This window comes from Papio anubis, chromosome 16, assembly GCF_008728515.1.
Source record: "Papio anubis isolate 15944 chromosome 16, Panubis1.0, whole genome shotgun sequence".
NCBI lineage: Eukaryota > Metazoa > Chordata > Mammalia > Primates > Cercopithecidae > Papio > Papio anubis.
Genome location: NC_044991.1, coordinates 72,269,115 through 72,288,527, shown reverse-complemented (window position 1 = coordinate 72,288,527; position 19,413 = coordinate 72,269,115). Strand labels below are relative to the sequence as shown.

Genomic DNA, 19,413 nt, shown 5'->3' with positions numbered 1-19,413 from the left:
TTCCGATTTCCAGGCAACTTTGTTGCCCTTGATTCTAATCTGGGGGCGACAAGTACCCTTGCTTTATCTCAGCCACCTTCAGACTAATTTATGGCTGTCCTAAGAACTTTGGGGCTTAAGTTACATCTGACCTATTAGAACACAGCCAGCCAGGCACTGCTGATGACTCAGTCATATCATCCAGATATGGATTTTTCCAAAAAACAAGCTCGGACAATAGTTTCATGGCGCCAAGTGTAGCATTTCACCTCCCTGGTCCTTGGTGGCATAAATATATTTCAAATGGATATCTTGCAGTAAAATAACTGTGGTGCTACAGTTCTGCTACCGCCAGAATCTTGAAGCAGCAAATTCTCAGTCCAGCCAGAAGTCTTTCCAGACTCAATGTTTCTCAGTGTATGACCTATGGATCACCTGTATCAGAATCACTTGCTAAAAATACAGATTCCTGAGCCCCAATCCAAAAACAGCTCAAGCAGCTTGAGCTGTTTTCACTAGGCATGGGAAATATCACCATTCAGTACCTCATCTATCCCACAGGATTTGGATATCCTCTCTATTCTGTGATACCCATACTCCATACTCGCACACCCAGATCAGCTCCTACTGGATATTTCAGTCCCTGATTATCTCGTGAAAATCTGTGATATGGTTTGGCTGTGTCCCCACCCAAATCTCATCTTGAATTATAGCTCCCACAATTCCAGCATGTTATGGGAGGGACCCAGTGGGAGGTAATTAAACAGCATGGTCAGGTCTTTCCCATGCTACTCTAATGATAGTAAGTCTGACGAGATCTGATAGTTGTCTTTTTTTTTTTTTTTTTTTTTTTTTTGAGACGGAGTCTGGCTGGGTCCCCCAGGCGAGTGCAGTGGCAAGATCTTGGCTCACTACAACCTCTGCCTCCCGGGTTCAAGTGATTCTCCTGCCTCAGCCTCCCAAGTAGCTGGGATTACAGGCGCCTGCCACTGCGCCCGGCTAATTTTTATATTTTTAATAGCGACAGGGTTTCGCCATGTTGGCCAGGCTGGTCTCAAACTCCTGACCTCAGGTGATCTGCCCACCTCAGCCTCCCAAAGTGCCGGGATTACAGGTGTGAGCCACCACGCTAATAGAATCTGCAGCTTAACACATCCAAAGCAAAACTCTTGAGTCACATCCCTTCCTCATCACCAAATCTTGTCTCCTTACTCCCCAGTCTTCCCCATCTCAGGAATGGTATCACCATCCTTCCATCTGCTCAAAATCATTCCCGATCCTTCCTTTTCCCTCACCCCCGCCTCCTGCCAACATCCAATCCTTTAGCAGTCCTATCAATTTTGTCCCCGAAACATTGGTATAACTCAAACCCAACCACTTTTTTCTACCTCCATCTACCTTGGTCCAGGCTATCATCATCTCACAGCAACAAACATAATTAAAAATACAGAAATGAATCTAATCACATCAGCCTTAAGTTTCTTTCCTATTGCACTGAGAATAAAATCCAACTCATCAGTGGCTATAAGGGCCTCATATGGCTGGCCCCTGCCTCCCCTCCGACTTTATAACCTATTACTCTCTCCTTTGCTCAGGACCCTACAGCTACACTTTATTTTAGATCCTCAAACAGGCCATACTTTTTCCAGCCTCAGTGGCCTACAGAGTTAATGAATCTTCTGCCTGCATGGTTCAGGCCCTGTTCTTCCTTATCCTACAGGTTTTAGTTTAGATGTCAACTCCTCAGAAGATGCAGGCAAGCCTTTTCTGACCATCTTATCTAGAAAGGCTGCCTCCTCTCCACTATTCTCTATCTCAGCCTCTTGTTTTCTTCAAAACAATCATGCACCTTGTAATTATTTTTGTTTATTTTCTTTTACTTGTCTCTCTTACTAGGATATAAGTTTTGTAAGGGATTGACCTTGTCTTGTTTACTATGCTAAACACAATACTGGTTGAAGAAATGAATAAATTATCCTTCATTTCTAGTCAAATAAGAACAAAAGCCACTGAAATGAATGAAGCCAGCTTATACAGGGCATCATCATGTGCAGCAAGGTTCTGGATGGGTGCTGAGAAGAGTCAGTGTAGAATGAGAAGTGAGTTCTGCCTTCAAGGAGCTTTTAAACTTAAAAGTAATTCCCCTCAACATTCTTTTGAAATCAAAGGAAATCTCTGTTCACTTAATGAAAATGTCTGTGTTTTGTACTATCTGATAAGAAGCAGGGCTCCAGTCCCGGCTCAGTTATCTCTAAAGGCATGTCCATTTAAACTGTTTATTCAAACAAAAAGAACTTCTGTTATAAGAAAGAAGAATGAGATCATCAAAAGAATAAGCTCCCTTCGGAAGAATGAGATCATCAAAAGAATAAGAGACAGGATCCCGCTGGACAAGACAAAGTAAAGGCCAACTGTACAGCCACACACTTGCCACTGAAGGTGAGTTTTGCTGAAGAGATCAGACCAAGTACAAGGATTTCTGAGTCTCTTTCTGGGAGAGATCACAGTGGAAGAAAAAACTAAAATAAGCCTCTTAATCATGGTTATTTAGAAATTCCTTGCCATAATAAGGCTAAGCAACACATCAGGCTTGGGTAAAGGAAGAGACGGGCTCTGAGCCTGACAGTACTAATGTCTTATGGGCACTCACTCACTCACTATTATCTAACACCTAGACTTCCCTCCCATCACCTTTACCCAGTGTAATGAGGTCTGATGTCTGCCAAAGGATGTCTGAACAAGTAAAAGCAACAACATTTGTGCAGATGAGATTTCTCTTAAAATATGTGATCTTTGGAAATGTGTTGTATCTTAAAGTAGACATATTTTTAGTTTAAAGTTCAGCCTCACTCTGTTAGCAGGATACAAATGCTGTCTTACTGTTGGATTCTACACATCGATATAGAAGAAGTATGTTAATTACTTCACCATTTGCATCTGTTAGGTGCTGAACTCAGCATTTTATCTGCACTATTTTATTTAATCCATCTGTAAGGTAGGTATCATCATTATCCCCCTTTTAGAGATGAGGTTCACTGAGGATAAGAGTGGGAAAAGAATTTAACCGAAGTAATACAAGGAATTAGAAGAGACAACAAGCAATTGGAAGGAACCTAAAGAGTTTCTGGAAATGGGGGTGTGTTGGTGAAAAATGTGGAAGACTGGAAGAATTATGAATTTAGCTGACATTAGATACATCAGATGGCCCTCACATTCAGAAATGCCACTAGTGGTAATGGGTGACTTTAGGCAAGTTACTTGTCCTCTCTGAGATTCCGTTTTCTCATCTGTGAAAATGGGTATGCTGTCTACTGTGCTGCTTTTGTCCACATAGAAATGCCAAGTGCCTACTACACACATGGTGCTGCTGCTAAGGTGCAAGTGACTCCAGGTGCTGAATATGATTCAAATCAAAGCAACCAACTTCACTGGCAGCTCCACTAGGCCAGGAACACTGCTGGGCAACATGAATATAAAGGGCAATATACCTGTCAGAGAAGCAGCTCAGGTTAGGGGCAAGAGCACTGGTGTTAAGTCAGATGGACCGGGTTCCATACGAGTTCTGCCCTTGGTAGTTGGGTGCCTTTGCATAAATCATCTAATATGTGCCTCAATTTTCTCATTTTTCAATGGAGGACATTATTTATTCTACAAGGGCGGTTGTGAGGTTTGGAGGTATTCGTAAAGTATATAACATAATGTCATGCATCCACCAGAAAGAAAGTGGGTGAGTGAGGGCTACCACCTTATATCCTTTTTTGGAAAACGGAGGAAGTATGTACTGTAAATAATAGCTGCTGTTGCTCTAAGATGAGCTCACAACACGGTACAGGACACATACCACATACACAGAGGCAGCTCTAGTGAACTCTATATGAGAAAGCCTAAATCATATTCATCCAGTTTATTTCCTCTGGGCCAGGCCACAGGAAAGTCCTGATTCTCAGCATCGCTATGAATAATGAAGGCTGATGGGAACTGATTTCTTCTCAAATCACCTTAGCAACTCTGAAATTCTGAATCATACCATTTTTCAAAGTCGGCTGCATAATTGGCCCAGAGACTCACTGAGAAGCTCCAGCTGATATTTCATCACAGAGATAATTCATAGGAATTACACTGACAATTAGCCCATCTTGAATCAGCAGAGTTAAGCTACACTAAACACAAGAGAATGTATAGTAGAGCTTCCTCTTCCCTTGTCAACCAACCCCACAGGGAACACAAATGGGTCTGGCCCATATCCAATGTACAGGGTTTAGGCCTATTTCAAAGTTCTATTCCTCTGCCACTACAAACTCTCACCTCAAAAGTCTATTGTCCCTAAAAGTGATCAAAGAGAGAATTGCCAGAGCTTTTAAGTACAAGCTTCAATTCCATATATATCATATATAAACACTCACAATTCTTCCTCCATTGTCACAAACAGGATTTCTCAAACAGATTATCCCTTCCGGATGGGCGAGTCAGGCTGATCCTGTCTCAGGTGATGTTTTATTGTGACCAAGAATGAGGAAAGAACACACCTTTGGAATTTAGCAAGATGATAGGGAAGCTTGATAGAAGCTAAAAAGTTGAATGAAGCCACCAACATACCATCCCATACCTCAACACCAGTCACCAGAGAGTCCGGAAAAGTGCAACAACAACAAAAATGTACAAAAGCAGTCAAAAGGCATCTAGAGCACTAATTTAGTACCGAGGATACTAATTCTTTCTTGATGTGAAAATGTTACTATTTAGGAATGGATTCTAGTTTAGGGAGAGGTGACTCTAATAAGATGAGATTCTCAGGTAATGTAGTAATCTCTCATCAGATGACAGAAAGCCAAGCAGAAAAATCAAAGAAGATGACAATCAAATCATAACTTTTGCGATTAAGTAAGTACCACACCATTCGTTTCAAAAGACCTTGCTCCTTAAATGAGCCTTATGGGAATTTTAATAAGAGACTTTCTCTGACTCAAATTATGGTCATGGCAAATTATTCTTCCATCAGTCCCCTATAAAGTCTTCCTAATTCTTCTCCAATAAGGAGGGAAAGCAGCAAAACCATGATGAGTTAACAATCACCTCAATCTCATTTTAGGTTTATAATTAATCAACACTTGTAATTCTCATTATCAGAATTCCAAACAAAGAAAACTTGACCACATATATAAAAAATATTTACCAAGAAGACTGGAATGAAATGCAGATCATAAGCCTGGGTGAATCAAAGAAATCTGGCTTCAAGTAGGCATGGTGATGTAATGACAAGACCTCTGACATGGATCTCTTAGAAGACTGGGTTCAAATAACCCAAAGACTTTGTCCACAGAGCCTAGAGAGGAGACTCAGTACATTGTGTGTGTACACATGCATATGTATAAAGAATATGATTTAATAAATGGCAAACACAAAAAACAAGTTTTCTTCTTTAAATAACATTTTATAAAATAAGAAGTACTTGCATACTGTTAGTTTTTTGTGATTACAGTAGTCCCCCTATCCACAAGGGATACATTCCAGTGGATGTCCAAAACCACAGATGTATATATTTTGGTACTATCTAGCTAGATATCTGTGTGTGTGTGTGTGTGTGTGTACAGATATATGTGTGTATATATATGTGTATATAATGTGTGTGTGTGTATATATATATACACGTACACAATTTTTTTCCTATACATATATACCTATGATAAAGTTTAATTTTTAAATTAGGCACGGTAAGACAAGGAAGCACTTTACAGTTTCTCTTTGGCAAATCCAAATTGCCAGCATCACAACTCTTAGGCTTTGGGGCTATTATTAAGTAAAATAAGGGTTATTCATATAAACTAGAGGAAATAGAGAAAGAAGGGCAAACCAACCCCAAAGCTAACAAAAATAAATAACCAAAATCAAAGCTGAACTGAAGGAAACTAAGATGTGAAAAAACATGTAAAAGACCATTGAATCCAGCAGTTGGTTTTCTGAAGAAAAAATAAATAAATAATAAGATAGATGGACCACTAGCTAGACTAATAAAAAAAGAGAGAAGATCCAAATAAACAAAATCAGAAATGACAAAGAGGACATTACCACTGACCCCACAGAAATACAAAAAACTCCCAGAACCTATTATGAACACCTCTATACACACAAGCTACAAAACGTAGAACCAGGACCAGATGGATACACAGTAGAATTCCATCAGATGTGTAAGGAAGAGTTGGTACCAATCCTACTGAAACTATTCCAAAAAATTGAGGAGGAGGGACTCCTCCCTAATCTATTCTATGAGGCATCCATCTATGTCTATCATCCAGACACCAAAACCTGACAGATACAACAGCAGCAAAAAAAAAAAAAAAAAAAACCAACCCCTTCAGGCCATTTTTCTCGAGGAACATAGATGCAAAAATCCTCAACAAAATACTAGCAAATCTAATTCAGCGGCACATAAAAAGGTTAATCCACCACCATCAAGTGGTAGATGTAAGATTGGTCCAACATACACGAATCAATAAATGTGATTCATCACACAAACAGAACTAAAAACAAAAACCACGATTATCTCAGATGCAGAAAAGGCTTCTGATGCAATTCAACATCCCTTCATGTTAAAAAAAAAAAAAAAAAAAAACCCTCAACAAACTAGTAATTGAAGAAACATACTTCAAAATAGTAAGACCCATTTACTAAAAACCCACAGCCAACATCATACTAAATGGGCAAAAGTTGGAAGCATTCCCTCTGAAAACCAGAACAAGTCAAGGATGCCCTTTCTCACCACTCCTATTCAACAAAGTACTGGAAGTCCTCCCAGAGCAATGAGACAAGAGAAAGAAATAAAAGACATCCAAACAGGAAGAAGGGAAGTCAAACTATCTGTTTGCAGAAAATACAATTCTATACATAGAAAACCCTACAGACTCTGCCCAAAAGCTCCTTGACCTGATAAACCACTTCAGCAAAGTTTCAGTACATAAAATCAATGTACAAAAATACAATAAGTAGCATTCTTATACACCAACATCCAAACTGAGAACCAAATCAATAATGCAATCTCATTCACTATAGCCAAAAAAATAAATAAAATAAAATACCATGGAAATGAAAGATATGTGAATAGAATACAGCTAACCAGGGAAGTGAAAGATCTCTACTTAAAGAACTATAAAACAGTGCTCAAAGAAATCAAAGATGATGCCAACAAATGAAAAAACATTCCATGCTCATGGATGGGAAGAATCATTGTTAACATGGCTATACTGCCCAAAGCAATTTACAGATTCAATGCTATTCGTATCAAATTACTAATGACATTCTTCACAGAAATAGAAAAAACAGTTTAAAAATTCATAAGGAACTTTTAAAAAGCCCAAAAAACCAAGGTAATCCTAAGCAAAAAGAACAAAGCTGCAGGTTTGAAGTTGGCTTAACCCAATTCAAACTATGCTACAAGGCTACAGTACCCAACCAGCATGGCACTGGTACGAGAACAGACAAACAGATTAATGGGACAGAACAGAGAGCCTAGAAATAAGGCTGCATACCTACAACCAACTGATCATTGACAAAGCTGACAAAAGCAATGGGGAAAGGACTCCCTATTCAATAAATGGTCCTGGGATAACTGGCTAGTCACATGCAGAAGACTAAAAGTGGACCCCTTCCTTATACCATATACAAAAATCAAGTCAAGATAAATTAAAGACTTAAATGTAAAACCTAAAACTATAAAAACTATGGAAGATAACCTAGGAAATACCACTCTGGACATAGGACCTGGCAAAGATTTCATGATTAAGACACCAAAAGCAACTGCAACAAATACAAAAATCAACAAATGAGACCAAATTAAACTAAAGAGCTTCTGCACAGCAAGAGAATCTATCAAAGGCGCAAACAGACAACTTACAGAATGGGAGAAAATATTTGCAAACTATGCATCCAACAGAGATCTAATATCCAGAATCTATAAGGAACTTAAATGAATTTACAAGCAAAAAACAAACCTTCCTGTTAAAAAGTGGGCAGAGGACATAAACAGACACTTTCCAAAAGAATGTAGCCAACAAACATATTAAAAAGTGCTCAACATCATTAATTATTAGAGAAATGCAAATCAAAACCACAATGAGCCCAGGTGCAGTGACTCACACCTGTAATCACAACACTTTGGGAGGCTGAGGTGGGCAGATCACTTGAGCCTACGAGTTTGAGACCAACCTGGGAAACATGGTGAAACCCCATCTCTACAAAAAAATACAAACACAATTAGCCAGGTGTAGTGGCATATTCCTGTAGTCCCAGCTACTCAGGAGGCTGAGGTGGGTGGATCAATTGAGCTCGAGAGGTCCAGGCTGCAGTGAGCCATGATCACACCACTGCACTCTAGCCTGAGTGACAGAGGCAAGACTCTGTGTCCCGCCCCCCGCCCCCCCAAAAAAAAAACAAAAAAACCCACAGTGAGATTATCGTCTCACATCAGTCAGAATATTTTGCTATTACTAAAAAGTCAAAAAATAACAGATGCTGGTGAGGTTGTGGAGAAAAGGGAATGCTTACACATTACTGGTGAGAATGTAAATTAGTTCAGCTATTGCAGAAAGCAGTGTGGTGATTCCTCAAAGAACTTAAAACAGAATTACCATTTGGCCCAGCAATCCCATTACTGGGTATATGCCTAAAGGAATATAAATTATTCTACCATGAAGGCACATGCACAATTATGTTCATCACAGCACTATTCACAATAGCAAAGACATGGAATTAACCTAAATGCTCATCAACGGTAGACTGGATAAAGAAAATACGGTCCATATACAACATGGAATGCTATGAAGCCATAAAAAAGAACAAGATCATGTCCTCTGCAGCAACATGGATGGAGCTGGAGGCCATTATCTTACTACACAGGAACAGAAAAACAAATACTGAGGCCAGGCACAGTGGCTCACGCCTGTAATCCCAGCACTTTGGGAGGTCAAGGTGGGAGCATCATTCGAGGTCAGGAATTCGAGACCAGGCCAACACGGTGAAACCCTGTTTCTATTAAAATTACAAAAATTAGCTGGGTGTGGTGGCACATGCCTGTAATCCCAGCTACTTAGGAGGCTGAGGCAGGAGAATTGCTTGAATTCAAGAGATGGGGGTTGCAGTGAGCCGAGATCACACCACTGCACTCCAGCGTGGGCGACAGACAGAGCAAGGTTCCATCTCAAAAAAAGAAAAAGAAAAAAAAATACTGCATGTTCTCACTTATCTATACAACAAACACATATGAGTACATACAGGGGAACAACAGACACTGAGGATTACTGGAGGGTGGAGAGTGGGAGAAGGGAAAAGATCAACAAATCACCTATTGGGTACTATGCTAATTACTTGGGGATGAAATAATCTGTACATCAAACCTCAGAGACATGCAGTTTACCTATGTAAAAAACTGCACATGTACCCCTGAACCTAAAATAAAAGTAAAAAAAAAAAAAAAACTTCCATACTAAAAATAAAATAAGGGTTACTTAAACACAAGCACCGTAATACCAATACCACAACAGTCTTTATGATAACCAAGATGTCTACTAAGTGACTAATGGGTGCAACAGAGTGGATATGCTGAACAGAGCAATGATTCATGTCCCAGGCAGGATGGAGCAGGATGGCACAAGGTTTCATCACACTACTCAGGATGACGCATGATTTAAAACTCATGAACTGTTTATTTCTGGAATTTTCTATTTCATATTTGGTGGCTGTGGGTAACTGAAGCCATGGAAAGCAAAACCACAGTTAAGGTTTGGGAGCTACTGTAATTAAAAACCATTCTTAAATTTACAGGACAAAATTCTTAAAGTAGTATTTTGCATGCTTAGAATTTATTCCAACACTATTCTGGCATGAGCTTTTACAACTTACTCTGGAATTCACAAGGCACCGGTTTTGTTTTGTTTTTGTTCTGTGAGTTTTATAATAGCCTTTGGCCAAAGGTAATACAGTTTTGACCAAACACAGATTTTTTTTTCCCTGCCATCTTGACCTTGACTCTCCATAGCAAGAACCCATCAGAAACTTTCCTATCCTCCAAGGTTTACTTGCTGATATCTAGCATTACATCTAGTGTGTCAGAACCAATGTGGGATAGAGGAGTATGGGTGAGTAAGAGTGAGTATGGGACAAAAAAAGTATATGGCATGCTCCCTTCACACTAGTTGTGGAGAGAAAAGAGGTAGGGAAGTCACGAAAACAAGCTAGAGTCTGGGGTATAATGCTAATGATCACTAACATTAATTAGAGATACTTTTAATTGAGCTCTATGTGCTGGGCATTGTGCTCAGCACCTTACATGCATTATCTCAAGTAATCCTCACAACAGTCCAAGAAATAAGTACTCTTACCCCCCATTTTACAGAGGCAGACACTGGAGGCTTAGAGAGATATAGGCATTTGCCTGTGGTCCCAGAGGTTGTAAGTGGTTGAATTAGGATAGGAACCTTAGTGTGTCTGGCCAACTGCATGTCAGGGCAACATGTGCTATAGGAATTGACAGATGGAAGAATCCCCGTGGTCAGAGTCTATGGGGAAAAAAAACTTTATCTCGTCATACATTAATAGTGCAGAGAAGAGGGGATCATTTTAATTCAAGTAAAGGTCTGAATTTTAACTTTTAAAAATGAAATGCAAGTTTGGTTATATCAAGTAACACATCTGGGATACAGAGAACTAATAAAATTAGGTTAAATAAACGAAAAGACTTATGAGCTAATTTGTCAGTAATACTAACAACAACTCCCAATTCCTTCAGGTGCCATGCTTTTTTACACCTCCAAGCTTCTGCTGGATCTAATTCTGTCTTCTGCTTAGGGGGCTGCTGCCCATTCAACCTTCCAGCTCAGCACAAGCTCCAACTCCTCTCTCAATCCTGTATCTTTTTCTTTTACTGAAGTAGGACCTATCTGAGAGTAAAGACTATATCTAATATATTTTCAGAGAGCAGGCCAGCAAAAAATAATTCTTAATAAATATTTAATAAAGAAATATATCCTTAATCTTTAAGCCTTTATTCGAAAATGATACTGACTTTTTACTGGGTTCTCTCAAGCACCAATAAGACACTAGGCTTTTCAGCATTGAAAGTATGTAATCAATACACAAGCCTAAGAGGATAATTTAAGTTCATTAAATAAAAGTTATATCAATTACTCAAAATTGACCCATGCATACCAAAATCAAAATGAGCAACTAATTCAGTATCCTAATTGCAATAAAGTTACAAGGAAAAAATGAAAAAGATTCACTCCAGTCCTGGTTGTTTATGATTGCTCTTAAAGAAAAATTCTATTTTAAGAGTACATTATATTCCCCCTTGTCTGCAGTTATGTTACCCACAGTCAACCAAGGTCTGAAAATATTAAATGGAAACTTCCAGAAATAATCAATTCCTAAGTTTTAACTGTGTGCCATTCTGAGGGGCATGATGAAATCCTGCACTATCCTGCTCTATCCCGCCTGGGACGTGAATCATCCCTTTGTCCAGCATAACCATGCTATACATACTACTCACCCCTCAATCACTCAGTAGTCACCCTGGTTATCAAATGGACTGTTGCAGAATTCGCATCACAGTACTTGCATTCAAGGAAACCTCTATTTCACTTAATAATAGACCCAAAATGCAAGAGTAGTAATGCTGGCAATTCACGCATGCTAAAGAGAAACCATGATGTGCTTCCTTTAAGTGAAAAGATGAACATTGTTGGCTAATAACAAAAAATCATACACTAAGGCTGCTAAGATTACAGTAAGAATGAATCTTCTACCCATGATACTGTGAAGAAGGAAAAAGAAATACATGCTAGTTTTGCTGTCATACCTCAAGGAGCAAAAGTTTCAACCACAGCTGTGTGATAAGCACTTGGTTAAGATAGAAAAGGCATTAAATTTGTGGGTGAAAGACATGAAGAGAAACATGTTCTGACTGACAGCAATGGAGTTCAGTACTATCTATGGTTTCAGGTGTCCAGTGGGGGTCCTGGAACATATTCCCCCATTGACAAGGGGGACACTGTAGTTTTAAATTGGTGTATAAATTTCACACTTAAGGAAGCCAATCTGTGAGAGAAACACTTTCAAGAAGTTAGTAAGCACCCATTACACCTCCTAGAATAATTGTAAATGTCTACAGAAGGTAGAGTACAAGAATGCAAGGCTCTTGATGTTTGAAAGCACTAAAGGGAGGCATCAAAAGTAACCTCATTCTTGTAGGAATATTAATCTTTCAGAAGGTATGAAAACCTAAAACACCAACTGCACTGAGCTGCTGTTTTAATGCAGCTTAATAATTCAGGAAAAGAGCTAGCTAATCACATAAGAAATCCTGCGAGCTATGCCTCTGTATGCTTTCTTGGGCTGGAAATTTCCAAGACAGCAAAAAAGGCCAAGCTTCTTCTCTCTCTTCCTGCCAAATAAAAAAAGCCCAAAGAATCCCAAGCAAAATTTGAAAGCTAAAATGCAAATTGATCTCACTTTATTTAATAGATGCAGTCTTAAAACGCATCTTCAGACTAAATAGGATCCAATTTTAAACACATAAAAGAAAAAAAATGCTTACAGAAAACTTGTCAAGAATACAAATAGAAATTCCCTAAGTAAGCTACTTTGCAGGTCGAATTTTTAAAATTGGGGCTTTCTTAAAGTGGAAAAGATTGCAAGTACACAGCACTCAGTTTCTGGAAAGTATATAACATTCTGTAAGCCTTACTGCTAGGTACTCCCATGTAATGAAGGGTGAGAGATTCACAACCTAAATACCCAAAAAAGAAATATCCTCTCAAGCAATCCTTTGAAAGAAAAAAAAAATCCGCAACAAAAGCAGACAAGAATTCTGCAAAGCATGTCAGAATCTTTTTATAATGGCCATAAAGTCTTAGGACCTGAACTCTCTACAGTGTCAAAAACATAAATTAGGTCTAGATAGGGGTAGGGGTGTGTGTGTGTGTGTGTGTGTGTGTGTGTGTATGTGTGTGTGTGTGTGTGTGTGTGTGTAAGACCTTCAAACTGCTAAATATGAATTTTTATCATTTGCTCATTTTTCTGGTTAAAGACTCTAAAAAAGATGGGATTAATCCTTATTCTGTAAAAGCATTAGTTTATATATAGCTTAAATATTTTAGGATAGTCCTTTATTCTTTTCGGCAACTGTTTAATTCGTATAATCAAATGTGAATTAATTTATGCCATGGTAATACTTCTCAAATGTGTATAAATTCCTACACCAGAAAAAAATTTTGTAAAGACCATGTGTCCTAGTTTTTCATTTTGAAAGGTTTAAACACCATATTCCTAGCAGTAAGCTCGTCTAGACTCAGAGTTAAAAACACTTAGCTTCTCTGGTATAAAACTCTTCTTTAAAATGTGCTTCCTAAATGTTTTCTATAATGAGCAAACATCTTGAAGAAAGAAAGTGCTTCCAATCTGAGGTCTGACTTACAACTTGGAATCTATGATTCCAATGATTGGGAGAGGGGAGAATAGTGACAATATCATGATTAGTATATAACATACAGGTCCCATGGGAAGGTATAGTTCTATTTGTCTATAAACATATCTTTGTTACTTAAAACTATGCAAGTTCTAATTTTCATAAACTCTTTTCCCCTCATGAAGGGTCTGACTGTTAATAGTACAAGCATATAGTTATTACTGCTCTCAACTTGATAGTACTTATTTTTAAAAGAATAGGGAGAGTGTGTTACCTCTAAGATCCAAGTGCACCCTTCTAGATGCACTCTGTGATAAGCATTTCTCTGAAGAACGTGTGCTATGAAGTTTTCTCAGTAGAGCACTGGGAGGAAGAGGCTGTCCTAAGTATCCAGCATGACAGCTGGCAATGTGGCTGTGAGGACCATCAACACTGTGGCCCAGCTACAGCCTAGAACATGGTCTTTCTGTGACCTTGCAGGCTCAGCCTACCCTAACGTTTTGGGAGTTCAGCTGACACGGACACCAAAGCCTCCACATGGCTCTTGTGTTCTAGGTGGGCCCAGACCCCACTACCCACTGGATGGCCAGTAACCCACTGGATGGCCTGCTCTCTGCCGGCACTCCAGAGGGTAAACGAGGGCTTGCCCAGAGACTTTGGATCAGCTCCAGTCTTGTCAAACCAGCAAACTCCCCTGTGATTCCATGGGCTGAATCACATCTTCTCCAATGAGGTCTGAAGCCCTGGCAGTTTGTCCTTCCTTGGATATATGTCCTCAGCCTTAGGGAACCCTACAGAGTTTCTTCATATCTGATAGTTACTCTTTTATCATAGGTAATACTTATTATATTAAACTTCCCTTCTTTAACCTACTGTGTGGTTTCTATCTCCTCTCTGAACCCAGACTGCTACAGGGAGGAAAGGGTGCAAGTGAACACACATGAGTTCATGTTTGCCCACTAATGGAAAAACTTCCAAAACGATAAAACCTAAATAAATATTTATATTTGAGAAATGCCAAGATACTTTCCAATCCAGAAAAGTCTGGATGATATTTACAGTCCAAGTGCAGAATTAAAACACTCTCATTTTCTCCCACTGAAAATAAATTAGTGGTGAACAGATAAATTCTGGTAATATCTATATAATGGAAACTACTCAGCAATAAAAAGGAACAAACTCCAGACATATGCAATAAAGGAACAAATCTCAAAACAGTATGCTAAGTGAATGAGGCCAAACACAAAAGTCTATATACTGCACAATTCCATGCATCTGACATCCTAGAAAAGACAAAACTTTAGGGACAAAACACAGGGCATAAGGGAACTTGATAGGATATTAGAAATGTTCTATAGCTTGATTATGGTGGTATTTATACAACTGTATATTTCTATTAAAACTTATCCAACTGTACACTTAAAAGGAGGATGCTTTATAGCATATAAATTAAACCTCAACAAACCTGACTTTACAAAAAAAAAAATATTACATATCAAAAATTGTGGAAGGTAGTTGAAATAATATTTAAAGGAAATTTTACAGCCTTAAATGTATGTTCGAAAAGAAAGATAATTGGGCCGGGCGCGGTGGCTCACACCTGTAATCCCAGGACTTTAGGAGGACGAGGCAGGCAGATCATGAGGTCAGGAGTTCCAGACCAGCCTGGCCAACATGGTGAAACCCCACCTCTACTAAAAATACAAAAATTAGCCAGGCATGGTGGTGTGCACCTCTAGTCCCAGCTACTCGGGAGGCTGAGACAGGAGAATCGCTTGAACCTGGGAGGCGGAGGTTGCAGCCAGTGAGCCAAGATCACGCCACTGCACTCCAGCCTGGGCAACAGTGCAAGACTCCGTCTTAGGGAAAAGGAAAAGAAAGGAAAAGAAAAGAAAGATAATTAAAAATTAGTAAGCTGAATTGTCCAAGTGAAGAAAAGAAAAATAAACCCATAGAAAGCAGAAAGAAGAAAAAGATGTAAGAACATAAATTAATGAATGCAAAAGTTAACGTGCAGTAGCAAGGATCAACAAAACCAAAAGCTGGTTTGGGCTTAAAAAAAATTACACTTTGATAAGACTGATCCCCAACCCCCCCCCAAAAAGAAGAAACAAATAACAGGAATGAAAAAGCAAGCTATAAATACAGATACCGTAAATTTTAAAATCTAAAACTTGATGCCAATAAATTTTAAAATGTACATGAAATTAAGATGTCTTGGGAAGTGGCAGAGACCTGCATTAATCTGGAGTGAAACCAAACAAAACTGACCACTAAGAAATCTAGATCACAAGAACAAAGTAGAATGAGCTAGACTGTTAAAAACACATACTCAAATGACAGAGCCACAGAGGATGAAACCATCTCTGAAAATAGAGACAACCATGATATTTTTGAATATAGGTGTTTTCCCTAAAGGCAGGAAAATAAGAAAAAAAAGTTAACGCCCAACCTCCAGTTCTGACAACACGGCAGAATACCGAGGTCACTCCTGAAACCTCCCCATGTAAGAGAAGCAGGGATATCCAGGGGCCAGAGAAATTGTGTGCATGCCCATCCCCACCCCTTCTTTTGATGCTGATATTGCTATTCTTGGTAAATCAGGTGAAAATGAATACCAAGGGTAGTCCTATGGAGAGGAGAAATCACAAGGATATGTGGGACAGGTTAAGCTTTGCCTGTATTGCCTTGATGAGAGGGCAGGATTCAAGGGACCTTGTTGTACAGTGATTACAGGAATAGTAACAATAGCAATAATAAAAGCCAGAATTTTTTAAGCATTAACTGTTCATTATTAGCAGCCATACATTAAGTATTTTACATGTATTAATCTCATTTGCTCTTCATTAAATCTTACAGCTGTAATTATTAACCCAGTGCTACAGATGGGGAATTTGAGGTTTGAAGAATTATATAATCCATTGAGGTTAACACAGCCCACAAGTGGTTGAAATCAAAATTGAATCAGGTTCTGTCTGACTCTGGAGTCTGTACTTTTTCCTTTTTTAAAAAAAGAAAAAAAAGATAGGGTCTCCCTCTGTCACCCAGGCTAGAGTGCAGTGGTGCAATCATAGCTTACTGCAGCCTCAAACTCCTGGGCTCAAGTGACCCTCCTGCCTCAGCCTCTTGAGTAGCTAGGACTACAGGTAGGCACCACCATGCCTGGCTAATTTTTTAATTTTTTGTAGAGACAGAGTCTAGCTATGTTGCTCAGGCTGGTCTCGAACTCCTGGGCTCAAGGGATCTTCCCGCTTTGGCCTCTCAAAGTCCTTGGATTACAGGTGTGAACCCCACGCCTGGCCAGGAGTCTGCACTTCTAATGAAATGTCACCCAACATCTACTATTATTGGGTAAGTGCTTTCACACTCATTCTCTCAGCTAAACAGAGAGAGAATGAAGCACAGACAGCAGTAAAGCCTATATGCTGGGCAGTGTTAGCATACAGAGAAGCCATGATTTAGTGACTTGCCTTTGTAACAATGAGCTGGCAAATTTTCCTCAACCCAAGCTACCACAGTACTAAGTAGTTAGGGGAAAGAGATGGTGGCTTTCTCTATCTGCAAAATGGAAAATCCAGATAATCCCAACTAACTTTTGCTAAAGTTCCTGTGAGAAGTAATCAAAATTTCATGGATAGAAGTTCCCTGGGGACAAATTTTGGCCGAAAAACAAAGTAAAACAAAACAAAACAAAAAACCCTACTATCTTTACACAGAGCTTTGAGCAATGATGTGAACTACTTCCAACTTGTGGAATTCCCTCTTCTCAGAAATGACTGGAGGTAGTCAAGCAAATGTGAAATGATGCCTCTTGTTGGAAATATAGCAAGAGCTGGAAAATATGTCCTTTAAGATCCTTTTCAATCCTGAAAGTTTATCATTCTCTGATACAGTGTTGGAACAGCTGATTGAGAGAGACAATGGCTTCTAGGAATTTAAGACATGCCCATTTGTCACCTGTGCTTACAGTGAAGCCACATAGAAGTAACCTTGGAACAGCCCTTCCTAGGGGTTAAGGTGCTATGATACTTATTGTAGTTCTTAGGATCCATTTCTGAGCCAGTCTGGACTCACCTCTTTTTCTCTCCATGTAGTTGAGATTTAAATCATCCTGTAGTTTAATATCAGAGAATAAATGGCCATGAGAATGAACGTTAAAGAAGAAGCCTGCCAAGCAGCCATGGATCAAGCAGTCTCCGAACCAAACAAAGGAAATGAAAAACGGTCTCAGGCTCACACAGGCTGATACTGTTTTAAGCAGCCTCTTGGGGTCACAAACCACAGGCATTTAAGTCCTGCTCTCAAAGCCATTTCAATAACTGAGTTCAAAACCAAGCTCAAATCCGCTAGCACAATCCACCAGCAGAACCAGGCTACTGTGGTTCTGAGACAAAGATGACATTCATTTGCCATGTGGTTTCTCAGAAAGCGTATCTACACAGCAGGTTTCCCTGGCAATTTTGGATACATATGTCTTTTTCAGACTGCTGTTCTTGGCTAGTTTTCTGAAAGAAAGGAGCACAAAATCTCATTATATTCCAAAGCACAAATAAATTCAGTCTCAACATACTTTAAACCAAGCTTTACAGGAAAAATAAGAAGTTGAAACAAAAATAGTGTACCCTGTCAAGAACAATCTAGGATAGTCTTCTCACCAGAAACTGCTCGGCATGACTACTTCAGTAAAAGGCCATTAACAGGCAGTGGTGTTGACCTTGGCTAGCTCCTGGGCATTCACACGGCACTGCTGGGTCAGAAACCTAAACACCAATCATAGTCTCCATTCATCTTTCTTCTAGCACAGAAGAAAACAAACTCATCAGAAAAAGGTTAAAAAGCAGAGCATGGAGATTGTCCAGAAAGGGTGGTGGTCTGAGAGCACAGGTGCTGATGGTTAAAACCCCAGCTTAATTCATACACTTAACAGGCAAAAAAACGTAACAACAAAAACAAACAAAAAGACTCAATCCCCAAACCTCCTGTTGACAAGAAAAAAGCCTGGCTTAATACATTAGAATGACCTGAAAACAACCCAACTCCAACCAAAAAAGCACTAAATGTTAAATGCCAAGTAAAAAGAGAATGATTAAATCAACCAAAAGAATATAATGTGATAGGCTATTATGTAACCCTTAAAAATTATTTCACAAGTGTTTTTAATGATATGAGAAAATGTTTAAGGTATGTTAAGTGAAAAGAAATCAAGATTTATTATGCATGTAGAATGATCTCAGTTGTGTAAAATAATATTAAGTATAAAAAACTGGAAGGAAATGTTAAAATGTAATTATTATTGCTGGGGGAGTGGAAGAGTTGTAAGAGACATTTTCTTCTTTAAGCTTTTCTTCAGTCTCTAAATTTTCTATAATGACAGTGTTTTTTTAGAACTAGAAGGTTAAAAAAATAGTAACATTGTAGAAGAGCAAACCAACACCAAAAAAGAAGAAAATAATAACATTTATTAAGTGCTTATTGCAGGCCAGCAATAAGGACCATTGTCCTAAAGGTGCTTTACATGCATTTAGTATCCCTTATCCAAGATGCCTGGGACCAGAAGTGCTTTGGATTTTGGATTTTCGGATTTGGGATGACGCAACCTGTATCTCATTTGATACTCACAACAGCCCTATGAGAGGTATGACTTTACCATGTTTGATAGATAAGACAATCAAGGGTTAGATGGGTGACGTAACAGGTAGAGCAGATAGGCTGTGAGCCCTAACAGAATAACTCCAGTGGTTTTAACCACTATATGCCTCTCAACCACAAGGGCATAATCTGTCTCCCTGCCTGCAAGCCTGACCTAAACATAAGCCTCAAAGACAAAATTTACTTTAAAAGGCACTATAATAATTTAGGATAGTGGGACTGCCAAGGTACTAAGATACTCAGATAAATATTCAAAAGAGGAACTAAAACACCTCTAATGAAGCTACAAAGATAATCTATGTGATAGAGAAATGCATTGTCGCAGTTGAAAA

At 39.0% G+C, this 19,413-nt stretch overlaps 1 protein-coding gene across 3 annotated transcripts in view; it reads right to left on the bottom strand.

Annotated features, from left to right (window-relative positions):
- The window catches only part of STK4 (serine/threonine kinase 4), a 116,003-nt gene that overhangs the window by 8,656 nt on the left and 87,934 nt on the right, over positions 1-19,413 (bottom strand). Inside the window, exon 11 of one of the 3 annotated variants that reach the window (XM_021944107.2) lies at positions 16,663-17,937. Coding sequence (XP_021799799.1) covers positions 17,854-17,937 — 84 coding nt within the window. The 3' untranslated portion in view covers positions 16,663-17,853. 3 annotated transcript variants of the gene reach the window in all.